This window comes from Callorhinus ursinus, unplaced genomic scaffold (assembly GCF_003265705.2).
Source record: "Callorhinus ursinus isolate GAN/ISIS: 27379988/994484 unplaced genomic scaffold, GSC_fseal_2.0 scaffold17, whole genome shotgun sequence".
NCBI lineage: Eukaryota > Metazoa > Chordata > Mammalia > Carnivora > Otariidae > Callorhinus > Callorhinus ursinus.
Genome location: NW_027397079.1, coordinates 32,972,420 through 32,995,287, shown reverse-complemented (window position 1 = coordinate 32,995,287; position 22,868 = coordinate 32,972,420). Strand labels below are relative to the sequence as shown.

Sequence of the window (22,868 nt, the reverse complement as noted above, 5' to 3'; positions counted from 1 at the left end):
AGTCATCTTTCATTCCGTCCCCATTGACTCCTTCTCCAAACCACTCACACGCCTTACTCGTTACATCTCCAGTGCCTCTTGCATCTCACTTTCAACAGGAGACACCCACTTGACACCCATGGTGTTCAGTCTCATCGTACCTTGTACACGGTCTTGGTCACCCAGAGACATTTTACACGTGGATTCGTCTTCCCAAACACAGTCCTGGTACTGCCACTCCAACACCTTTCAACGACTCTCTAATATGAATTGAGTCCACTCCAACAGGGACTTACATTATGGCTCAAGACACTTTATGCTCTGCACCATCCCATTTTTCAAAAGCTTTCACCCACTTCTCATTCATGTGGACCCTACTCTCTGGCCAAGTCTGATTACTCATTTTTTCAAGTAGACCTTATACTCCAGGAGACATTTTTTTTTTTTTTTTTTTGGTTCAGATTTTTTGCTCCTACTGAAGGGCTCTTCCCTCCAATATCTGTTTCAATTTTAGCCATTCTTCCAAGATTGGCAGTAAACGTAATCTATTTTATAAAATATTTCTTGGTAGTGCACATTCATGTATGTTATGGTCCTCCTTTTAAGCAAAGCTGCCGGATTTAGCAAATAAAAATATGACACAGTTAAACTTGAATGTTAGATCAACAATGAATAATTTTAGTGTATTTTCCATGCAATATCTGGAATAATGCTTATGCTAAAAATTTATGTATCTGAAATTCAAATTTAACGAGGGGTCCTCTCTTTTATCTGGTAACTACCTTTGGCTGCAAAAGAACTGTGGTTTTTTCCCCCCATCAGATATGAAGACCAAGTTAGAGTAGCGATAGAGTCAAAAAAGAATAGGATTTAAACTCCAGCCCTTGAGAAAAATGACTTCAATTTATTTAATTTCCTATCCTAAAGACTGAAGGCACAAACTCTATAAACTTTGAAACTACTGACAAGTGGAGAGATAGGGCCTATGAATTCATATTCTAACAAGTTATCTGGGTTATTCTCTTGTTGAAGAACATATTGGTCTATCAACTACTCCTCTGTGCTTAGTTGTGAGGTATATAATGAACAAACTCCCATCACATTCATTAAGGGCAGAGTCAACAATATCATTGAAAACAGTAGTCAGAAAAGGCACAGACTTATTATAGGATAAAAATTGGATAATAAGGATACTGGAAGTGGTAAGAAAATTACAAATGTTGCCTATAAAGACATATTGGATTGATTCACAGTAGGGATGATCCTGAATGACAAAGCAAGTCATGCAATTTGCAGAAAGTGCAGTGTTTATGTAATCGAAAATAATCAGCAGGAGGTGAAGAAAAATGATGGGCAAAATAAAAAAAAAAAAGTGTTTTAAAGCATGGCTAGAAGATCAGCATTGAGGCCAGTAGCCTACTGTTAGCTTAGAAGAGCCTAAAAGTCTGTTGAGAATGTGAAGGTAGGTCCCAAAGTCCCAGACAGTTCTATGGGCTCAAGGCACTATTCAAGTTTTCATAGCCTAAAAGAATGTCCGAATGTAGTGTGGGTCCCATATCTTCTGAGGCATTCCTCAACCCTATGAAGATCACAGAGGATGGTGATTCCCAGGCTTCATATGATTCCAATATGGATGAAGGCAGTGTGTTTTTGGAAAAGATATAGAATGGGATGGGTGTTAGTGAGAAGAGTACACCTTGTTTTTAGACTTTAAGGACCCATTTGGACCATTCTTTGATGGAAATGATTCTGGAAAGCGTTCATTTTGGGCTTTAACTTTGTATCTGATAGAGAATAAATGGTTATTCAAGATTGTTCCTTCCCCTTTTCTCAAGTCATTTATCATCTTCTATGTTGTAAATTGTGGGGAAGAAACATTTCTTATTTTTTCCCTCACATTTCACGGGGACAAGACTATATAGAACAACTGTATAATAAATAGCTACTACATAAATGAGTAAAAATATTTAGAAGCGGTTATTTTCACCTTAACAACAAAAGGCCCCATGAAGAGTTAACAGGAGGATGTAAGGCATTAACTCAAGTGTTTTTTGAACATCGAGTACATACTAGGCCAGCGGTAATGGTTACAGGTGTTAAGAGTAAATAAGAGTTAATCCCTGCCTATAGGTAGATAGGATAATGTCTGAGAAGAGGAATCCAGACCAGCATCAGGGCAATGAAAATATACTATAGAATTAAGGAGATAGTTTGATACTGGCTAAAATACAGGAGTAACTAATGTAGGCTTGGTGGGTGAAGGTCTTGCAGAGGATCTGAAGGAAGGAATGAGCTTAACAAGTTAAGGCTTAAGTGGTGGGAACCGGTTTTTGGGCAGAAGTAACAGAATGTACATGAGAAAATGGGCAGACGGTATTCAGAAAACCCAGAAGCTTTATCTGGCTGAAGAATATAGGAAGTGGCAAGCACGTAGGAAGGAACTTACCTAATGATTAGGCTGATTAAGAAAAGGAAGCTGAGACCAGATCATATACCTGTTCAGTAGCTCGGACTAGATCTTAGAACTAATGGTGAGCAATTGAAGAGCTTTAAACACGGAGGTGGTACGACCAGAATTTATGTTTCAGAAAGGTCAGAAAAATTGATGAAGGGCAAAACTGGATCCAGGGAGGCCACTGTAGCAATCCTGGTTGGGAATGAAGATGGACTGAACTTTTTAAACTTTTCTTCTGGGACAGCATGTTCTTTTCTTTTGGTTTTTCTCTTACTCTGCCTGCTGTTACTTTTCTGTCTTCTCTGCAGTGACTTTTGACCTCTTCTACATCTAAATGTTGATGCCCTGTAGGGGCATCCACTTTCTTCTCTGTCTCCAAGCACACTCATTAGCCCGGGATCTCTTTCAACCTAATGGCTTTAAATATCATCTGGACACTGACAAGCCCCAGATTTATGTCACCAGCCAAGACTCTCCTCTGACCTCGAGACTCATATATTCAACTGCCTGCTCAACCTCTCTACTTAGATGTTTAAGAGGTATCTCAAAGTTAGCACTAGTAACACTGAACTCTTGATTCTCCCTCTGGATTTGCTAGACCACATTTTCTCCATTATCAGTAATGGCAACTCCATCTTTTAGCTGCATGGCCAAACTTTTGAAATCATGCCTGACACCTTTCTTTCTCTCACACTTGATATCCAACCCATCAGCAAATCCTCTCTGCCTTCCAAAGATACCCAAATATGACCCATTTTTACAATTTCTAATGTTGTCTATCCATGCCAAGTCACAGTCATCTTGAACCTTGGTACTGTAAAAGCCTCCATACTGGAACAGCCTAGATTACTGTAACAGATTATTGTTACAATAGATCACTGTAACAGGTCTTGCTTCCCCTTTGATCCCCTATATGTGGACACTCAATCCAGCAGGTAGAGTTTATCCTTGAAAATATTAGGTCATGTCACTATGATTAACGCTCAATGGCTTCCCTTTGGTCAAAGTCATAGCAATGATACATCTGGCGGTTTCCCCTCTCATCCCACCTTCTCTGATCTTAGCTATCAGGACTCTTCCCTTTGCCACTCTGCTCCAGGTATCCTGGCCTCCTTGCTCTTCCACAGGCACTCCAAGCAAGTCCCCACTTCACCACCTTTTCATCTGGTATTCCATCTGTCTGGAACGCTCTCTTCCAGACATCCAGAATGTTTGTTTTTCAGGTCTCTTCTTAAATGTAATTTTAATACAGAGACCTGCTCTGAACACCTTATACAAAAAAAGCAACTACTCCCTTCGACCCCACCTGAGCCCCTTACCCTGCCTTATTTCTCTTCATGACACTCACCATCAACACTATAGGTTTTCCGGTTTGCATCCATCCATCTCCACTCACTAAAACAGTAAGCTTTGTGGAAGCAGAAACTGCACCTGTTCAGCCCAGTGCTGCTTCCCCACCACTCCTGCCTAGCATATGGTAAGCACTCGATAGACAGCTGTTGAGTGAATGGAGGGATGGATATGGGTAGAGTGAAAATGGAGAGATGTTGATGAACTCGAGATCTGTTCAGGTGGTAGAATAATCAGACTGTAATGATCTATTGAGTAACGAGCAGAGCAGGAGACAAGAGAGGAAAAAGAGGGGTCTCAGAGACTGCCCAAGATCCACCCCTGGACAAGTGAGTTGATGGTGTGGTTTTGACTGAACTAGAGAAGATGGGATGCAGGACTGAAGAATAGGGGCAGAGAAGGAGAAACTGACTTTTGGAAAAGTTGAGATGAAGGTCCTGGAGGTGGCCGACTCTGGACATGCTAATGGGATTTGTGCTGAGCAGGCATTGCTGCTAGGTGCAAAACAACTATGTGGAAAGGAGATGAAGAGAAGGCCGTGTGTGTGTGTGTGTGTGTGTGTGTGTGTGTGTGTGCGCGCGCATGTGTGTGTGGTTCTGGGTTATTTTTTAGGGGAAAGCGAAATCCTTCTCATTGCTAAGGTGAATGTGCTGAGCGAGCCACTCCTCAGGAACCCATGGCCTTTCAGAAAGCCATGGCCCCAAGTCTCCAAGGAGCCCCATTGTCTGAAGGCAGCCTTTTTTCTGTCTGACTCTGGGGGTGCGTGTTTGCCATTCAGAACCTACTATATTTTACTGCACCTCCTGACATTGTTACACAACATTTATTGAAAGCACATTTGATGGTAATGAAGTTTCTATTAACTATGATTAAATCTCATAAAGCACCTGAAGATAATTTAAGATGTGCAGAGGCAGAAAATGAAACATTCGGTTTAGTACATTAGGAAATGTAATTGATTAAATTATCTCATTTACAATAAGTGCTTTCATGAGCTATGCGGAGCACATATTTTCCCCAGTTTGTCATTATGATTTGCCAACAGATATCTTAAGACCTCACTTTCTCTTTACACCTCCTTGCAACTCAAAGCCGGCTCTTTGGCCCGCCTGCTCACAGAGCACTGCTCGTGAGCTCTGAGTAATGTCTTCTATCCACCAGGCCTTGCGGAGGATCATGTGTACAGCTATATATGGGAACAGGTTGTTTCTCAATTATCTTCATAATTGACTTTGATTTTGCATCAGTGATGATTCATGTCGTCTTAAACTAAGCCCCTCTTTCACTAAACAACCATAGCTTGAAATTGTAAAATGCACTCCTAACCATGCAGCTTACAGAACCCCAACTGGATTCCTCTGGGAGCCTTTTGCAATCACATTGATTCTGTTAAGGTTTTATTTTTAGGAAATCACAAATTAAAACAGTTTAAGCGATTCCGTTGCAGTATCCAGCAATTAAGCATGGTGTTCACGAGCGAGAACCCCAAGCAAAAACTAATTCAGGAGTCCCTGAGGACTAGAAATAGCTACTGTGGGGTTTATGGCTGGAAGTACAGATGTAACCAAATTAGAATGGCACAGGACTCACAAACTAAGCATGAAATTAATTTTTAAAAAACACAGTCCTAAGTAACTCTCACGGTGGCCACCACATGGATACCCATGATCTTGAGGGTGTTCCACATGACCCCCAGTGGGGGGCATGGCTACGTCACCAGGAGGCAGCTGGGAGTCCAGCTGTCACCCTGAGCTCTTGACACAGGCTCAAGCCAAATATTCACTGAGCCGATTTTCTTCCTCCCTCCCTCAGCATACACGTACCCACACATACACAACCAGGTTCCCCCAACTTCAACCTTCCTGAGTTCAAAATCAAGCCAGCAGGATGTCAGGGGACTACTCCTTAAGTACCAATCATGATGTCAGGGGACTATTCCTTAAGTACCAATCATTGACAGGCCGTGGACCTCAGGGGAAAAAAGTTAAGGAAGTTTGTTTTTGTTGTTCTGCCAAGTTCTCCCACGCTGCAGGTAATGGCCCCATTATCTCTCAAGTCCGCCTGGAGCAACAACGCAGTATGAACCTAACAGCTTTCCTGGCTCTTTCTCTCATGTTTCCTGACCCCTGTCCCAAGGTAGCTATTTCTGTCTCTCCTCACAGGGTCTTAATTCCTTCAAAGAAGTTAGCTCATAAAAGCTATTAGCTCTCCCAAGCTATTTGAATTTTAATACCCTAGGATTTAAAAGATCAAAAGTCATTCACTTTATATTAAAGTGGGAGATACTGGCCAGGGACATCTTCTACAAGCTTATAAACCAAACTGGGCAGCTCGCTACTTTCCTGTTGCTAAGATCTGTGTTGCTGATGCCCTTCTATCTCAATGTTTCCCTGGAATACCTGACATACTCCTGAATGCTTCAGGATCATTTGAGGAACATATGAACACATAGATTCCCAGGAGGACCCTCCCCCTCCCTTGTTCTGATTCATTTGTTCTATTCTGAGGTGGGGTGTATTTTAGAAGTTTCCACCACACCCCAAGATTCTGATGCACATGGTTGCTGATCCATTTTTTGAGAAATACTTTTCTAAGACAGTCACTCTCAGCCCAAGCTGCACATTGGAATCTGAGGATCTTTTAATAAATAGGCATTCCTACCCTTCTATGTGGAATCTAAAAATGAAAACAAATGAGCAAACAAAACGGAAACAGATTCATAAATACAGAGGACAAGGGGGTGGTTGCCAGAGGGGTGGGGGGATGGTGAAATAGGTGAAGTGGATTAAGAGGTACAAACTTCCAGTTATGAAACAAGTCCCAGGATATAAAGTACAGCGTAAGGGAATATAGTCAATAATATTGTAATAACTATGTATGGTGACAGACGGTAACTGACATCACAGCAGTCATTTCCTAATGTACACAAAAGTCGAATCACGGTGCATATAATATTGTCTATCAACTACAAGGAAAAAAATCATATATACTGAAATATGCATTAAAATTTTCAAATCCTAAACAAACAAAAAACAGGGATTCTAATCCACCCCAATTTTGATCCCATTGATCCGAGGATACAGCCTGAGAACTAGGGTTTTGAAAAGACCTCCAGGTGGTTCTAAAGTTCAGCCAAGGCTGAAAACCGTAGGGTCAAATGGCAAGCTGCCAACCATTCACGCTGCACGGCTTTTCCCAAAACTGTTGGCTGTGTACGGTGGACATAATACAAAAGCCTCCCCAGGAGGCCAACCTGTGGATGGAGAGCTCAAGCCAGCACTGACACCAAACTTTTCAGTTCCTGATGATGTCACTGGGGAATACTGGTTTCTGATCTACCCAGTTGCCATGGAGTTCACCGTTTGCATCTCAGGTGCCCCTCCTCCTCCTCCTCCTAGGTGGAGAAGGCTTGTAGTCAGGCTCTTGCCCAAGGCTGCTCTCTTGAAAGCTGGTACTGACAAATATTTATTAATTTTAATGCTATAAATCTCCTTGGCAATAAGAATCCTAGATGACATTTGCAGAGAAATGGACTCATAGGCAGGCAGCATCAAGACGAGAGATTTACTTTTACTTTGAGGGAGGGAAGGGGTGTGCATATTTCCTTTCGATTCCAACCTCTGATATGTGACTCCAAACTCGATGAGGAGAAGCCCTGAAAGCCCTGGGTCTTTTGCACAAACTTCAATTCTGTTTGGCTCCTAAACAAATACAACAGTAAGGCAGCAAATATGAGAATAAATTATATTCACAAGAGGAAAAATAACTTACTTTGGGGTTTTATTTCATGAAGAGGTTTTTTATCTAAAAGAAAGAAAGAGAAAAAGAAAGTTTCATTTAATAAATTTACACGGAGCAGATAGATTTCCTATATCACTGTATGTCCACCTCTATAAATGAAACATTTTCTCTATTTTTGCAGACGATATGGATTATGTTGTCCGTATTTTTCCTGTTCATTCTAATTTTGTGTTTTTCTCTTGTGCAATGTTTTCCTGGGATGATTGCTTCATCCCTTTTATTTATTATTTTATTTTTTCTTTTCCCTCAGGCTTACTAGAGTTTCTCTCTCTGTTACATTTGCTAGATTCTTATCAGCATGATGAGAGCGGTGAGCTCGCAGCGAGTCTCTAGTTCCTATACAGTCAGAAGACTGCTCAGGTAAAGGATGCTATTTCACCGTATGTGATGATGGAAAAAATGAGCTGGTGAATACCTATTTAAAGGGATCCTACATTGGTTTAGTGGTTATTACAGCCTGGATGAAAAAGTTCCAGGCTATGCCGTTTGCTCATCCTTGTTGAGGATGGGTGCAGTATTGGGAGCTTGTTGGAGGTTTGTTTGTTTCCTATCCCTCTGATCGGTTTCACCGTGTACCATCTCTCTGAGTGGCACAGTTTGTTTCATATCGCTCTGAAATCTGACAATGTGTACCATCTCTCTGTAATCAGGGTACTGGGCAGTTCAGCAGGCAAGTGAAGTGGACAGAGAAAACCCATTCAGGGATCAGGCTCAGGTGTAGACCTTTTTATCATTTCTCCCCACTGCGCTCCAGCCACCCTGTCCTGCCCTGTCTGCCATCACTACAGAACCTTGTAAATCACTTTGAGACTTGGTGCCCATGGCTAACTTTGTCTTAGATTACAGGCCATCTACTTCCCAGTCCCCATTCTCCGGCCGTCCCCGGCCAACACAACTCCACCACGACACAGAAACCTGAGAAGAAGGTGCTTTAGTCATGGCATCAAGATTCCAGAAGATTTGCATGGCGTGACCTCCCTCTTCTCAGTGCCCTTCTGAGGACTTCGACGGAACACGGTCAGACTGCAAGCTCTGAGGCTGTTGCTCATTATTCACAGAATCACAGGATGGTAGGGGGACCTTGAAAGGTCACCTTACACAGTCCCTTTCCTCCACTTGCCTGAAGGCGAGCCAAGCGGGGTGAGACACTGTCATTTTGGATTACGTTTTTAACGGCATCAAATCTCGCCCAGTGCATATTGGAGAACTTCATAAACATTATCTGACTGCCACATAACCCCTCCCAGGCAGAGAGACACAGCTATATTCTGAATCCTTCACGAGATATGTGTTACCCTAACCCACTCCTGCCCTTAATACTGATTCTGACAGAAAACCCTTGCGGTGTGCTTCACTGAAGACAGCTCTCGTGTGTTCTGCCATCTGATTTGTTATGGAAGTAGCTTTTAAAAGTTGTAAGTCACAGTCTTGCAAAGGGACCACCATTTTGTCTTTTTCTCATCACAGGGAGAAAGGTTAACTGGCAAGGGGTAATTCCTGACCAATCTCTCTTTAAAATGGAAAATCTTCATAAAAGATAATGATTTGCTCAAGCAAATTCAGATTTTTATACCATCAGGTTTCTTAAAACAGATAACACTTACATCCCCCTTCCCGCACGAATCGAGGGCAGCTAGTTTGCCTGAGAGCAGGTGTCACCTCCCAAAGTCCAGATGCTAATGCACTCAAGAATTAGAATCCAACGACTTTGGTGGTTTTAACCTGACTTCAGTTGTTGCTTATTGCCTGCTATCAGAAAGAATTTGGCATGGGTGCAGGATGCTGGCAGGCCAGGCCAAGACGTCTGGAAGTGATGCATTGCTAACGCTGCACACAGAGACAGGCAGAACATCTGTTTAGGACTCTAGCTGAGCTTAACAGCATTTTCTTCCTCCCAAACCACAGGAACGAAGATTATGCTGGGGAGCAAAATGAAACTCCATTAAAAACAGGTGAGATATAGAACCACTCCTCAGAAAATAAGTCAAATACAGTCAGGCTGTTAAAACACTGAGGTGATCGGGTGCAGCTCTACAGGAAGAAAGAGTGAATGGGGCGGAAAAGCCAGGGCTTAACTGGTCATGAGACAAAATCGGGCCACAAGGGCACACAGGGCAGAAGAGTGGGGCATTTCCCTCTCTGACCCAGCTCTGGGGTCATCGTGACTTGCAGTGGCGTTGTGGAAATTGTGCAGACTCTCACGGTTAGAATAGGCTTTCCATTGTGAATGGTCTTCATTCTATCTGTGTGACCTCAGTGTTCTCCACAGTAAAATGGAAATAGTAACGTCCTTGAGCGTCGGTGCTGAAATTAAACATGATAAATATAAAGCCAATAGCCCAGGGCTGGCACGTGTTCGGTATTGATAAATGGTAGCTGATACGTAACTCAACATGTTATGAATTAAGATCATCATTAAGATCATTTCAGGCCATGGCCTGAGACAAGTCACAACGCCAAATCAGAAATTGTAGTGGATTTCAGGGATTCCTGAAGGGAGTTAAGAAACTTGTGTCCAGTCCTAGCTTCTGCTTTAGGAAACTGAGCACAAGTCAAAACTTCAGTTTCCTCATTGGAAAAAAGAAGGACAAAGACCCGCAAACCCCTGTGGGCTCCCTAGCTTTCACCCACTATAAATCTGTGGAGTAACAAGCAGAGGCCTTCCACAGAAATCCATGTGGAATGATTTCCTAAAGCAGAGTAAGAAATTATTCGAACGGCCACTGCTCTACTGTAGGATTTGTCATGCTAGGGTCCGGTGTGTCAGTGTGCATCCTCGAACAGAAAAGGCTAGAAACCTCGGGGGCCCAAGAGAACTTCAGTCCCCTGGCATCAGCATCAGAATTGGGTCCTGCTGGATTTTGTGAGATACCAGTATCTTGACAGCAAGCTGTTATCATTAAACCTTTTCCCGGTTTGAAATATCAAAGATTGTTCTACCATGAACTTGAGAGAGGGAGAGGTCTACCCACCGACCTCACTATCTTTTGGAAGAACTGCCCACCCCACACTCCATATTCTTTTATTGTTTGCAAAATCATTCTCACAGGCCCTGGGCCATGCATCCACTTGGCCTTGGTCAACCAAATCCTCTCTGCTTTCATTTTACCTCTCTCCAAGCCCATGTTCAAATAACCCCCTAGGAAATTAATCCATTAGGGCCATGGTTCTTAATGTCGGCTGCACATTAGAATCACCTGGGGAGCTTTTTAAGCAAATACCCATGCCCGGGCCCCTGTCCAAGACCTCCTAATTGGGGTTTGTGTTTTTGTGATTACCAAGTGTACCACTCCTTCCTGCCAACAAATCTGGGGCCCTGCATGTTCAACTTCAGTTAGTCTTGCTTCCCTGAGAAGCTTCGGGGTGGCTGCAGTATACAGATGGACCCAGAAGGAGCCCTCCTTTATCCTACAGGCAGAAAAATATAATTTTGAGCTAGCGGCAGCTGAGCTGTAGTTTGGGAAAATCACAACTTTTCCTGGGGTCTAGCTTAGACACCGAGAGGCACCTTCTGGGTAAATGGAAACTGATGTCATTACAACTCAGTCTTATAATGATTGTGTGCATTTACAAGTTAAAGATGCAAAAGTCTGTGTGTTTTTTTTTTTAATTTAGATTCAATTGGCCAACATATAGAGAACATCATTAGTTTCATATGTAGAGTTCAGTAATTCATCAGTTGCATATAACACCTGGTGTTATATGCAAAAGTATATTTTAAATTGTAATGTTTTCTTTAAGATCCTTTTTATTATTTACACAGTCAGTACACAGTGTTCCAAAATAAAATATATATGTAAGTACAAAGAAAAAAAAACATAATTCCACACCAAGAGATAACCATCATTAATGTTAAGTTATATATACACAACCTAGTCTTTTTCCCCCTGTATATGTTTATATAAAACTATGCGCACGCATATATGTTTATACATATATATTTGCAGGAAACTACAGAAGATTGATAGTAATTGATCATTTTTACCTACAAAGACATGGAATTGTCTTTTGTATGTTTTTTTGCAATCTGCTTTTGTCTGTGGTGTGTGTGTGTACAGAGGTATACATATTTATATATAAGAATGAGGAAAAGGGAAAGAGAGGACAATCTATCTTTTTATTTTTGGTAGTGATTCATTTCTTTGCCATTTTACTTTTCTTGCTTCGTCTGTTATAGGAGACGCTCCTCAAGCATTTCCATGGTATCCATTGTTCTTAGGAGCTATTTATAGCTGCACCCCTACCTTCCCACCCACAGCCAGCCTTACCTTTCTCTGCTAGGAAACAAGGGTGGCCAGCTATGTGTATCCTAGCCCCTATCCTAGCGACGTAAAGAGAGCAGGCCTGAGGAGAAATGGCACGTGGGGACAGATGAGTTCAACTCCAACCCACAGAGTGGGCAAGAGACTGCTTCTCAAAACCTGGGGTTGATTATCTGAAATCAGCTCCTCTGCCTTTTAAAGACTACACAGGTATGTTCGATATCAGAGTCTACGTCACTATTTTTGAGAATCAGGCACAGAGCCCACTCAGTGTGACTGAATACCCACCAGGACAGTGAGCCCGGACTCTCCTCCAAGGCAGCAATTCACATATGTCATTATAGTTAATGATTATTACCATTATCTAATTTCACTAAATCAGTCATGTCCCATTTTTTTATCTCCAAAGACCATCTTTATTATTTCCTTCATAGATCCTATGTTTGAAACCCTTTCCACCAGCTCCCCCCCCAAAAGATACGTGTTGACTGTTTTATTTTGACTCTCCACATTCTTCATCATCTTAAAATATTTAAGAGCTGATTTCTGAAGTTGGTGGAAGAGTCAAATCTTCTTTCTCACCGATTCTCTAGCTATTTTTGTATTCACTGGAATAATTCTCTAGCATCAGCCGCCAGGAGTCTACTATGATTCCACATTGCCTGCAAGTCGTGGCCAACTGCTCTGCCTGCCTTTCCGGTCTTCTATGAACTGGTCCCACCAGTAACTTAGTTTCTGTTAGCACTTCAGCACCAATCCAAGCTCTAGTCTGATCAATTCCTGATCTCTCCTGGCTCACCTCAGTGCTATTGCCTCTCCCTGGGAGGCCCTTCTCCCTCCTATATAAAAATGTCCTGTTTCCAAGGCACAGATCAATTTATGATGCCTTCTTGATCTTTTTTGGTGATTACTTCACTTACAGGGATGTCACACCTCTCTGGACAGTTTATCTTACTTACAGTCACTACAATACAATGTGGGAGGGAGTGCCTGGCTGGCTCAGTCTGTAGAGCATGAGAATTGATCTCGGCATGTGAGTTTAGCCCCACATTGGGCATAGGGCTTACTTTAAAAAAATACAATGTGGATTTTTTTTTTGTATACTTTTTGTATACTGTTCGTTTGATTTATTTTAGACATTTTAATCTCCGTCAGTTATGGGTCCCTAACATATAAATCATATTTAAATGATTAGCTCATGAATAATTGGCACTTCAACCAGAGAATCACAGCAAGAAAAACAGGAAAAATGAAATTAAAAGCTATTTGCTTGATTATTTACTGATTGGTAGAAAAGAGGTTGACGTTATTGATTACCAATGTGTTTCATTTATTCATGCTTTCGCTCCCCCCCATAACTAGAAATAATTAAGGACCAGTGTTATGCTCTCTGAATGCTAGCCAAGGCTGCAGGAAATCCCAGGGCCTGGCCGATCTGCCTTATATTAGCTCCGGCCGATAATTAGATAAATACAAGGCCTGCTTTGCATTGGTGAAATCACCGCGATTGAATATGTCAGGCAGACCCTGAAGATGACAAGTGGGGATTCTGTTCTATTCTCTTCTCAGCACTGAAAGTTCCTATAGGCAGTAGAACACACAGAGATACACCATCGGCCCTGTATTCCTCCAACTCTTCCAATGATCAAAACCACAGAAAAACCAAAAGAGCATAAAACAGAGCCCATCTCTGGTTTCCACTCTTTTGAGTTTTTAATTTCCTCACTGTATTTTGCTTTTTGTTCATTTCAAAGATTGTGCTCCGAAGTTACTCTTTAGAGACCAGATTTTCAACACACATACATTACTGGGTTGGTTCAATTCTTGCTTCTTCACCCACCCCTTCTACCCTTGCCCCTTCCCAGCCTGTACAGACTATTCCAAGATCTACTGTTCCTTTGAAAATGCCCTCTGAGCACATCCATGGAGGACAAGTGCAGAGAATAGGAGGTTTTTAGCAATTCCTCCCAGGGTTTCCCAGCTGGTCAGAGATATTTGGGTAATTAGTGACATTCTGGGACTGAATGGCAAAAACACCCACCTGAATAAAAGCTCAGGTCTGAAATACATTATTAGTAAATGAAAAACAGCTCTAGGGACATCTTCTACTTATGAATTGTTCAAGATTCCACCATGTTAATTAGGGGAGGTCAGGCAGGTACCACAACTGAGAGCTTATGGGTGTCACTTCTCTTGACAGTGATCTTCCAGAATTGCCCCGCGGTCAAAGCACATGAGTAGTGTGCATTAGGAGATGGCGTCTTCCCCCACCTTTCAAAACTGAGGTCTCTCTGTAGAAATGCCCTTTGCATTTTCTAAACTCAGACAAGTCAGTGGCCATAATGACCAGGTTCACAAGGAGCATTTGCATATTTCATTTTTGAGCTAAATCATTTGAATTTCTAGAATCCATACCATCTTTGTTATGAAGTTCTATATCCATTCCCCTGATTCTGTGTGTTAGTTTTTTTGTTATAGGTAAACAGTAAAATATGCTCTTGGGTCGCTGCAAACACTTTTAAGCATGGGTTCACAAAGACTATCAGAAATTGGCCTCAAAGTAATAAAATGCAACGTTTCTATCTCTGCTCCAAGGAAGATGTCTATTAAAATCCTTTTTTTTCTATCCAATAAATTAATTTGATTTCCTCCCTTCCAACCACAATAGGAATACACACACATTCTAAACTAAACACTGTTCAGATTTATATTAAGTTTAAGGAAATAATTTATTGGTTAAGGTTCTGATGATTACTTTCTTTACCTTAAGGCAGGAGTGATATCTTAAAAAATTTAAAAACCTTCCTCAAGACGTTAAAAATAGAGCTACCCTACGACCTAGCAATTGCACTACTAGGTATTTACCCCAAAGATGCAGATGTAATGAAAAGAAGGGGCACATGCACCCCAATGTTCATAGCAGCAATGTCCACGATAGCCGAACTGTGGAAGGAGCTGAGATGCCCTTCAACAGATGAATGGATAAAGAAGATGTGGTTCATATATACAATGTAATATTACTCAGCCATCAGAAAGGATGAATACCCACCATTTGAATCAACATGGATGGAACTGGAGGTGATTATGCCAAATGAAGGCAAGCAGAGAAAGACAATTATCATATGGTTTCACTCATGTGGAACATAAGGAATAGCTCAGAGGACTACAGGGGAAGGAAGGGAAACTGAATGGGAAGAAATCAGAGAGGGAGAAAACCGTGAGACTCTGGACTCCAGGAAACAAACTGAGGGTTTCAGAGCGGAGGGGGTTTGGGGGAGGGGGGTAACCGGGTGAGTGTATTAAGGAGAGCACGTGTTGTGATGAGCACTGGGTGTTATATGCAACTAATGAATCGTTGAACATTACATCAGAAACTAATGATGTACTATATGCTGGCTAACTGAACATAATAAAAAAAAAAAGTAAAAACCTTCTACAATGTAAGTGCCGGCCTTGACATAGGGTCATGTGGCTTCCTGCTATGTCCAGAGTTGTCCCTTTTGTTGCTGGATCATAGGGAAGTCTGGGTAGGGAATGGATGGGATGGTGAGATTCAGGAGGGTGGTTGTTTAATGGCTATTTACCAATTGCTAAGAAAACACTTAACAATTGATAGACATAGTTTATCAGTCCTGTCTTAAAAAAAATTGCTTAAAGAGAAATTGTGAAGAACCCTTGACTTGTACCTTTTTTTTTTTTTAAAGATTTTATTTATCTTGACAGAGAGCAAGCAAGCACAAGTAGGGGAAGCTGGAGAGGGAGAAGCAGACTCCCCACTGAACAGGGAGCCCAGTGCAGGGCTCCATCCCAGGACTCTGGGGTCATGACCTGAGCCGAAGGCAGACACTTAACCAACTGAGCCACCCAGGCATCCCAACTTGTACATTTTTTTAAGCTTCATCAGTCCCTATGCTAGTCATACATGTACCTACCATTATAGACTGAGCTACTTGCACGTGGAGTCTATATCTGTGTTTTCCACCTATTCCCAGTCCCTATAACAGTAAATGGAACAGAGTAGGTACTCGGTAAGTATTTGTCGAATACTTCTACAAGTTTTTGTTGAATACAACATCAGGGTCCATAAATTCCCTATGGTCTGTACGAATTCCTAGGATATTGTGGCTTTTCAGTGAAGGGATTGAAATAGAAAGCTAGAGGCCTGATTTGATGATTCATTTCCTAGGCGAGAGTGTTATGGTTTTACCTTTGTTTCGTATCTAAAAGTTGTCCTCCCTCATGCTGCTTAGTAATCATCTGAAAGGTTAATTTTAGGTGCGAATAAATTAAAATTTCTCCTCAAAACTGGCTAAAAAAACAAGTATCTGAAAGCACAGACATGTCTGTGATATTATTTTCATATTTTATATGCATATATATTAACCATAAATTATTGAAAATTACCTGTGAAATCTACATACATTCATATACATATATATGTATATATGTAAGCTACATTTCGGATATAAAATTATAATAATTTCATGTTTTTAACGTGGAATGAAACCTAGAAATCATCTTGCCCAACCTGCTCTTTTTAATAGATACAGACGAAAGGCACAGAATCCGGAGAGATCGGCTCAAGGTCACGTGTTAGTTAACGAAACAACTGAATGAAGACCCAGGACTCCTGCTTCCTGATTCTGAGCCCTTTCACTACCCTGTGATCTCTTTCTCAATGATCGTTGGCAATTTTCCACTCCACTGAACACTCACACTGTCTTCTGCCAAACACATGAACGCAAAGCCAGATCTTTTCTTACTGTAATACTGAAGCTCCTCTGGAGAAAGGGGAAGGTCAGGGTGATGAGGATGTCTGCTGATGATGTTAATATCTTCATTTTAGGTACCACCTTTCTCCATGATCTTGAAGACACGCATGTGTAATTTAAGAAGAAAAGGTAGGATCAACACAAAGAGGTTTCCTCTCTATTAATTCACTTTGTTAGTACACCCCAGAGGGCACTGAATTCTCTACTCCGTTTTAAATCACTTCCTTGATTGGGTTCTTGCCATTTCTTTTATAGTTGGACCACTCTATGATCTCAAGCATTAAATCTTCCTCTAGTCTAGACTAATATTTCTTACCCAGGGTTGTGTACTGTTGAATCCTGATTAGATATACTGCAAATGTAGAATCTGGATTCACACAACTAATGAAATGGAAAGAGTTTGTTTTATAGGCCAGAAAGCCTAATTTTTGGAAACTTCCAAAAAGGACTTTGGATATCTATAGTTACAACCAAACCTATGAAGCATATTTTTTAAAATATGGAAAAATATGGCAAAATTGCTAATTTTGAGATGTGGGAATGTAGAATAGGGGAAGTACCAGATGTGTAACAAATACTAATCCAGAATGGCTGGCAACAGATGGGTAATTCTGGAATCTGTATATACAGTCTCATAGTGTGTATGCTGGATTTTTTTTCCAAAGAAAAAGAATTTTTGAATTTGTGTTGGAAAAATTAGGACTTGCTTTATAAAAATTGATTTTCTGATGAGGTGGTCAGAACATATGTATTTTATAACATGAAGGAAACCTATATAATCCTCCAGTTGGTATTGTGAGGACTGACTTTCTCACCTGGGGATTTCTCCGCAGCCTTCCCCTTGAGTGATTTTGAATTAGTGGTGAGAATCATAGGATTTTAGAACTGGTTTAGACCTCATTAATCACCTGTCTCCTCCTCAGGACCAAATCCCACCTGCAAAGGAAAACTGGAAGATCAAGAACCCTTTGTTCAGCTACTTAGAAAGTTCTGAAAAAGGATACTCAATCTCTGGTTTAACACCAGAGTTTAAGAGTCATGATTCCAGGGCCCCTGGGTTGCTCAGTCGGCAGAGCACCCGACTCTTGATTTCAGCTCAGGTCAGGAGCTCCGGGTCCTGGGATGGAGCCCTGCAACAGGCTCCACGCTCAGCTGGGAGTCTGCTTGAGATTCTCTCTCTCCTTCTCGCTCTGCCCCTTCCCTTGCTCACATGTTCTGTATCTCTCGCTCTCAAATAAATCTTAAAAAAAAAAAAAAATCATGATTCCTAAACTCTATTTTCCAACATCTATTAATTAGAACTGGCTGGTATAAAGAACACAATTTGTATTTCATAGATTTTAATGACAAGTACAATTTATTTCATTAGATATACTATATTTGTCGGATAGGAAATGTTTTAAGAAAATATCTAAAGTTGTCACAGTGTCAATATTTAGCAGAACAAGGAAAACAGTTTTTCTGCCACAGGAATCCCTTCACTAGAACACACACACACATGATAATTATTTACACAAATGGAGCACTTTCTGTGGGTGCTAAATGCCTTACAGGGATTAGCTCATCTCGTCCTCAAAAGGAACCCTTTCTAATAGGCACTATTAGAACTTTTATTTAATATATATATATATTATTTAATATATATTTTTAAAGATTTTATTTGAGAGAGAGCGAACGAGCGCGCCAGTCAGGGGAGAGGGACAAGCACACTCCTCACTTAGCATGGAGCCCAATGAGAGGCTCGATCTCCCAACCCCAAGAGCGTAACCTGAGCCAAAATTGGACGCTTAACTGACTGAGCCACCCACGTGCCCTGACACTATTTGAACTTTTATAGAGAAGTAAATTGAGGCTTAGAGAAATTAAACTTGCTCATAGGACTGTAATTATAATTCAAACTCAAGCAGTCTGACCCCAGAGCCCTGATTCTTCAACCTGTTCTTCATCTATGGGATAAATGTTCAAATCTCATGGGCTCGGTTCATTCATTTCTTTCAATCCAAGGTTCAGGCCCATTTCCAATCTTTGAAAAAGAGACTAACCTCTTTCAACTCAGAATCACAAAGATCATTTGAAGGCGATTCAACCTTTGCTCTGAATGCCAGATCTACCAACCCGGGCCGGCCCCCATGAGCTCAACTTCTGTACCTTCCGACTATCAGCCCCAGGTCAATGCTGCTGCCTTTCCTGTGCTTCTTGGGTATGGCATCTACAAAAATTTCTATTTACTTTGTTACGGATGTGCATTCCCACCAACTCTCTGGTTCTATGGCTGAAATTTCACTTCCTTAAGAAATGTTTGTAAGTTTTCTAATGGGCTGTCTTATTTACACTGTCATGGAGATCTATTTACTTTTCTTGTTTGTTTGTTTTTTTTTTGTCCAATCTAAGTAATATGATCTGGAGGTAATGTATCCTGCTCTCCAGCTGCCCAAATTTAATTTTAAAGTCCTTCCTATTTACAGTGGAGGTGTTTTATTTCAATTCTGCTCATAAAATGAACAAAGTTAACAAGATGTGCCTGAGATAAACAATCTTTCAGAGATCGTGTTTCTGCAGCATGTGCAGCACTTTGTCTAATTTCACCAAAAGAATAGAAGCGTAGTATAAGTACAGATTGAAGTATGTGGGCGGGGCGTGGAACAGGAAAAGGAGGATGGAAGAGAGAGACAGGCACAATAACTGCCTTGATTTCAATTAGTTGAGAGAGAAATTCTTCCCTAGGTTCCTCTGTCTTGACCATGTATATGCAGCACACAGGTCTATGAGGAAGTAAAGAGAAGGTGGTGACAGAAGAAAAATGTCCTAGATGGGGAAAGGCATCTTAACTGTTTTAGAGCCAGTTAATAAGAAGGGCCATAGATTTTTAATGACTTACAAAATACACATCCGTCACAGACCAATGGATGAAAGCCAATCCTTACTTGGAAGGAGGATTATGCTAGAAAAACGATCAGATGTCTTTATCTTTTTATTAACAAGGCTAAAAGTAGAGAAGTCTATAATGGATGGATAACAAAGGGGAGAGATTTTATGGTAATTTGTTGAATATGGTTTATTCTTTATTCTTTTTATGCTCCATCCCACTCAGGACACAACACAAAAATGACAGTTTTCGCCTTGTAGAATTAAAAAACTGCTTTCACTAAAACACATGAGTATTGAGATATCTCTGCTTTATTTTCTTTTTTAATTAAGCACAATGGAAACTTTAGTCATGAGCCACTCCACTCTGTCTCATTAAAGCTTGTTATTCACAGGCTTTCTTATTGGGTCCCATAATGGGAAAGTGTTTACTGGGGCATGGGGGAGAGATTGTTGCTAAGCTGCTAATGACACCATATGTGTCCAAATCTACATTCTTATTACTCCTGTGGGTCTGCAATATTATATCCACTTCTGCTATGCAATATACATGAAGGCAACTCTGAATTAATCAATTGTTATACAGAAAGGCAGCTATTGGGTATTTCTAGGAAAAATCTTTGTGTAAAAAGGAGAACACACTATGTACTATAAATGGGATGGAAATGGGTTTTTAATATTAAAACTACTTGGGAGAATTAGCAAGCAGTAGTAAACTTCATGACAACTTAAGAATGCACTGTGCTGGCATGTTAACCTGCTGGCGCCATTTTCCTTTTGCTATGTAGAGTTTATGCTATAATGAAGCAATCGTGCAGTGCAGCTGGCTCTGAAATAGGAACTTATCCAACACAAAGTTTAGGAATGAGTCAAGTAGGTATTCTGGACTCTTTTGCCTGGAGAAAGGAAAGGATGAATTTTGTTTCGGTAAAGGGAAACCCACCCTTTGTAATCCTATATGCAAAAAGTAGGCATTCTATAAACCACTAGCAAAAAGAGTTATTTTAGATGCACTGAGCTAACCCAGAATGAAAATTCTCTTCTTCCATGCCCTGGGAAAGACCGGGAAGAGACCCAGGTAATTACTGTAATGGATAATAATGAAGCTCAGACTGGTCCAAGAGAAAATGCTTACCAAGGCAGCCTTTACTCTGATGTGATTACAGGCTCACCTTTTCAGGTGGTTCCTTTAGGTCATTTTAGTAGATCATTCAATAGACAATGTAGTTAGATTATTAGATGTAGCTTGGGGATGTTTATTTGAACCTGCTATTGTATAGATGTCTTTACCCTTGATTTTGTTTCCAAACTGTCTATTCAAACTTTTCTTATCAATATACCCATCAGAAATGAAAACAAACCAGCATTCAACTGCAATTTTGGTTTCTGAACTGTCAATGTTGAACTGACCTATCTCACATCTTGACAAGAAGGTCGGATTAGCTATTAGGTAGCTCAGCCTTAAAGATTTCCTCTCTCTTTCAGACCCCTGTGGCATTTCTCTGGCTTCAGTCTCATGACACATCTAGGTACTAATCTCCTCTGAAGCAGACTGATTTAATCTTCTCAAGCCACAGCCCTTAGTTTTCTATCTGCTAGAATAGAGAGGGAACAGGCTTCTCTTATTCCTCAGGTTCGAGCTAAACACCCCACATATTTCACCCTTCTGTTCCCATCAATGAGGTATGCACCTGTTACTGACCTCTGGCTGCGATCCTCAGGGCACAGAAGTCGCTAGGGTCAGCAAGTAGAAAGGCATTGGTCAGAAAACCACCCGATGCTGGTGGCTAAGCTTAGAAAAGCTTCCTGACAGTCATACCACAGAATTATCTTTCTGGAAGAGAAATGTGCTACCATAAAAGCATTGGATGTTTAGTTTAGCTTGTAATTTGGATCATTGGACTGTTTTTGGCAAAGATTGTCTGATCTTACTCTCACCAGTCTTGGGGCATTTATTTTCTGGTGGAGAGCATTTAGATGTGGCCATCTGTGATAGCATAACACTAAGGTTCTGTGCGCCAGTCACACCTGACCAAGCAACAATCACACCCAAATATTAAAGCGATCATTCAGAGCTGGCAGCTCCATCTCTAGGAGAAATGCAGCCCTCAGGGACAACCAAGGAAATCCAGGTACTCTGTTGAAAGCTAAATAAAATCTAAGAACTGTAGGTCATCTAAGAGTCAAACAGTGCCATTGTTAAGCCTCCAAGAGAAGTCGGGAACTGAGGAATTGCTTTAGGGTTATGTTTGGCATGAAAGGAAAAATTTAGAATGAAGGAGATTCCCCAACTGTAACATGACCTAGATCCTTTGCAAAGCTCCTGCTCCACAAAGCTGTTGCCCAGTGCTATTTTAATCAAACCCGGCCCTCATTGCTGAAACAGCTAGTTTTACCAAGAGCACTCTGGCAGACTACCAGTGACACGTGCGGTGATGTTGGCATCATTTAACTAGACTGCTGTTCATTGCTTCCTACAGAGATGGTAGCCACTCTGTCTAAAAGGCAGAATATGTTCTGGTGTTGGACTCTTACAAACACACCCTTTGCCCACTGATGTAAAAATAGATCTTATGCACCTCTATGATTTCAGATGCTTCACTCTTTTTCCCTTGATGGCTGCAATGACTAAGCTTTTCAAGAGTCTCTGATCATATCTGACTGACATCTCAATATGCATAAAACGGAGGCTAAAAGACACTAGAAAACCATGCTTCAGTAGACAAGAGAGGAACGAATAGAGGGAAAAGGCTCACACAGCATTTTAAACTCACGGAGGGATTTCACAGAGATCTTAGCTCCAATGCCAGACATATTCCAAACTTCCTTGTCTTCCTATAGATTTTATTTCCACTACAGGAAAATGGAAACTGAAAACCCACTAAATTACATACGTGACTGAAACCATACATGGCCAATGTCCACCGAGAGGTTCACTCAGTAAACGAACGAACTGCTTCAAGCAACCACCTGAACTATGGCCATGACCTGCTCTAGGGAAAGAACGAAGCTTTGGAACTTCACAAGTACGTACGTATCTGTGGTGATTAAATTTATGGGTCAACCTGACTGTGCCATCAGCTGCCCAAGTATTGGGTTGAAAATCATGCTGTGAGAGTGTTTTCAGATGAGGCCAACATTTAAATTGGCAGACTGAGAAAAGCAGACTGCCCTCCATGATGTGGGTGGGCCTCATCCAAGCACAGTTTAAAGCATAACCATCCCCTGAGTAAGAGAATTTTTCTGCCTGTCTTTGAAGTGAGACATTTGCCTCTAAAGATTTTGGACTTGCTGGCTTTTATAATCACATGAGAAATTTCCTTATAATTTATATATAATTATATATATATGTTTATACACATACACACACATATGTGTGTGTGT

At 41.0% G+C, this 22,868-nt stretch overlaps 1 protein-coding gene across 9 annotated transcripts in view; it reads right to left on the bottom strand.

Moving 5' to 3' along the window:
* The window catches only part of UNC5D (unc-5 netrin receptor D), a 530,004-nt gene that overhangs the window by 71,999 nt on the left and 435,137 nt on the right, over positions 1-22,868 (bottom strand). For 5 of the 9 annotated variants that reach the window (XM_025886174.2, XM_073902454.1, XM_073902456.1 and 2 more), the window contains one exon: positions 7,556-7,588. The exons of the other annotated variants lie outside the window; for them this stretch is intronic. In XM_025886174.2, the coding sequence (XP_025741959.1) occupies positions 7,556-7,588 (33 nt within the window). The remainder of the gene's footprint in view (positions 1-7,555; positions 7,589-22,868) is intronic. 9 annotated transcript variants of the gene reach the window in all.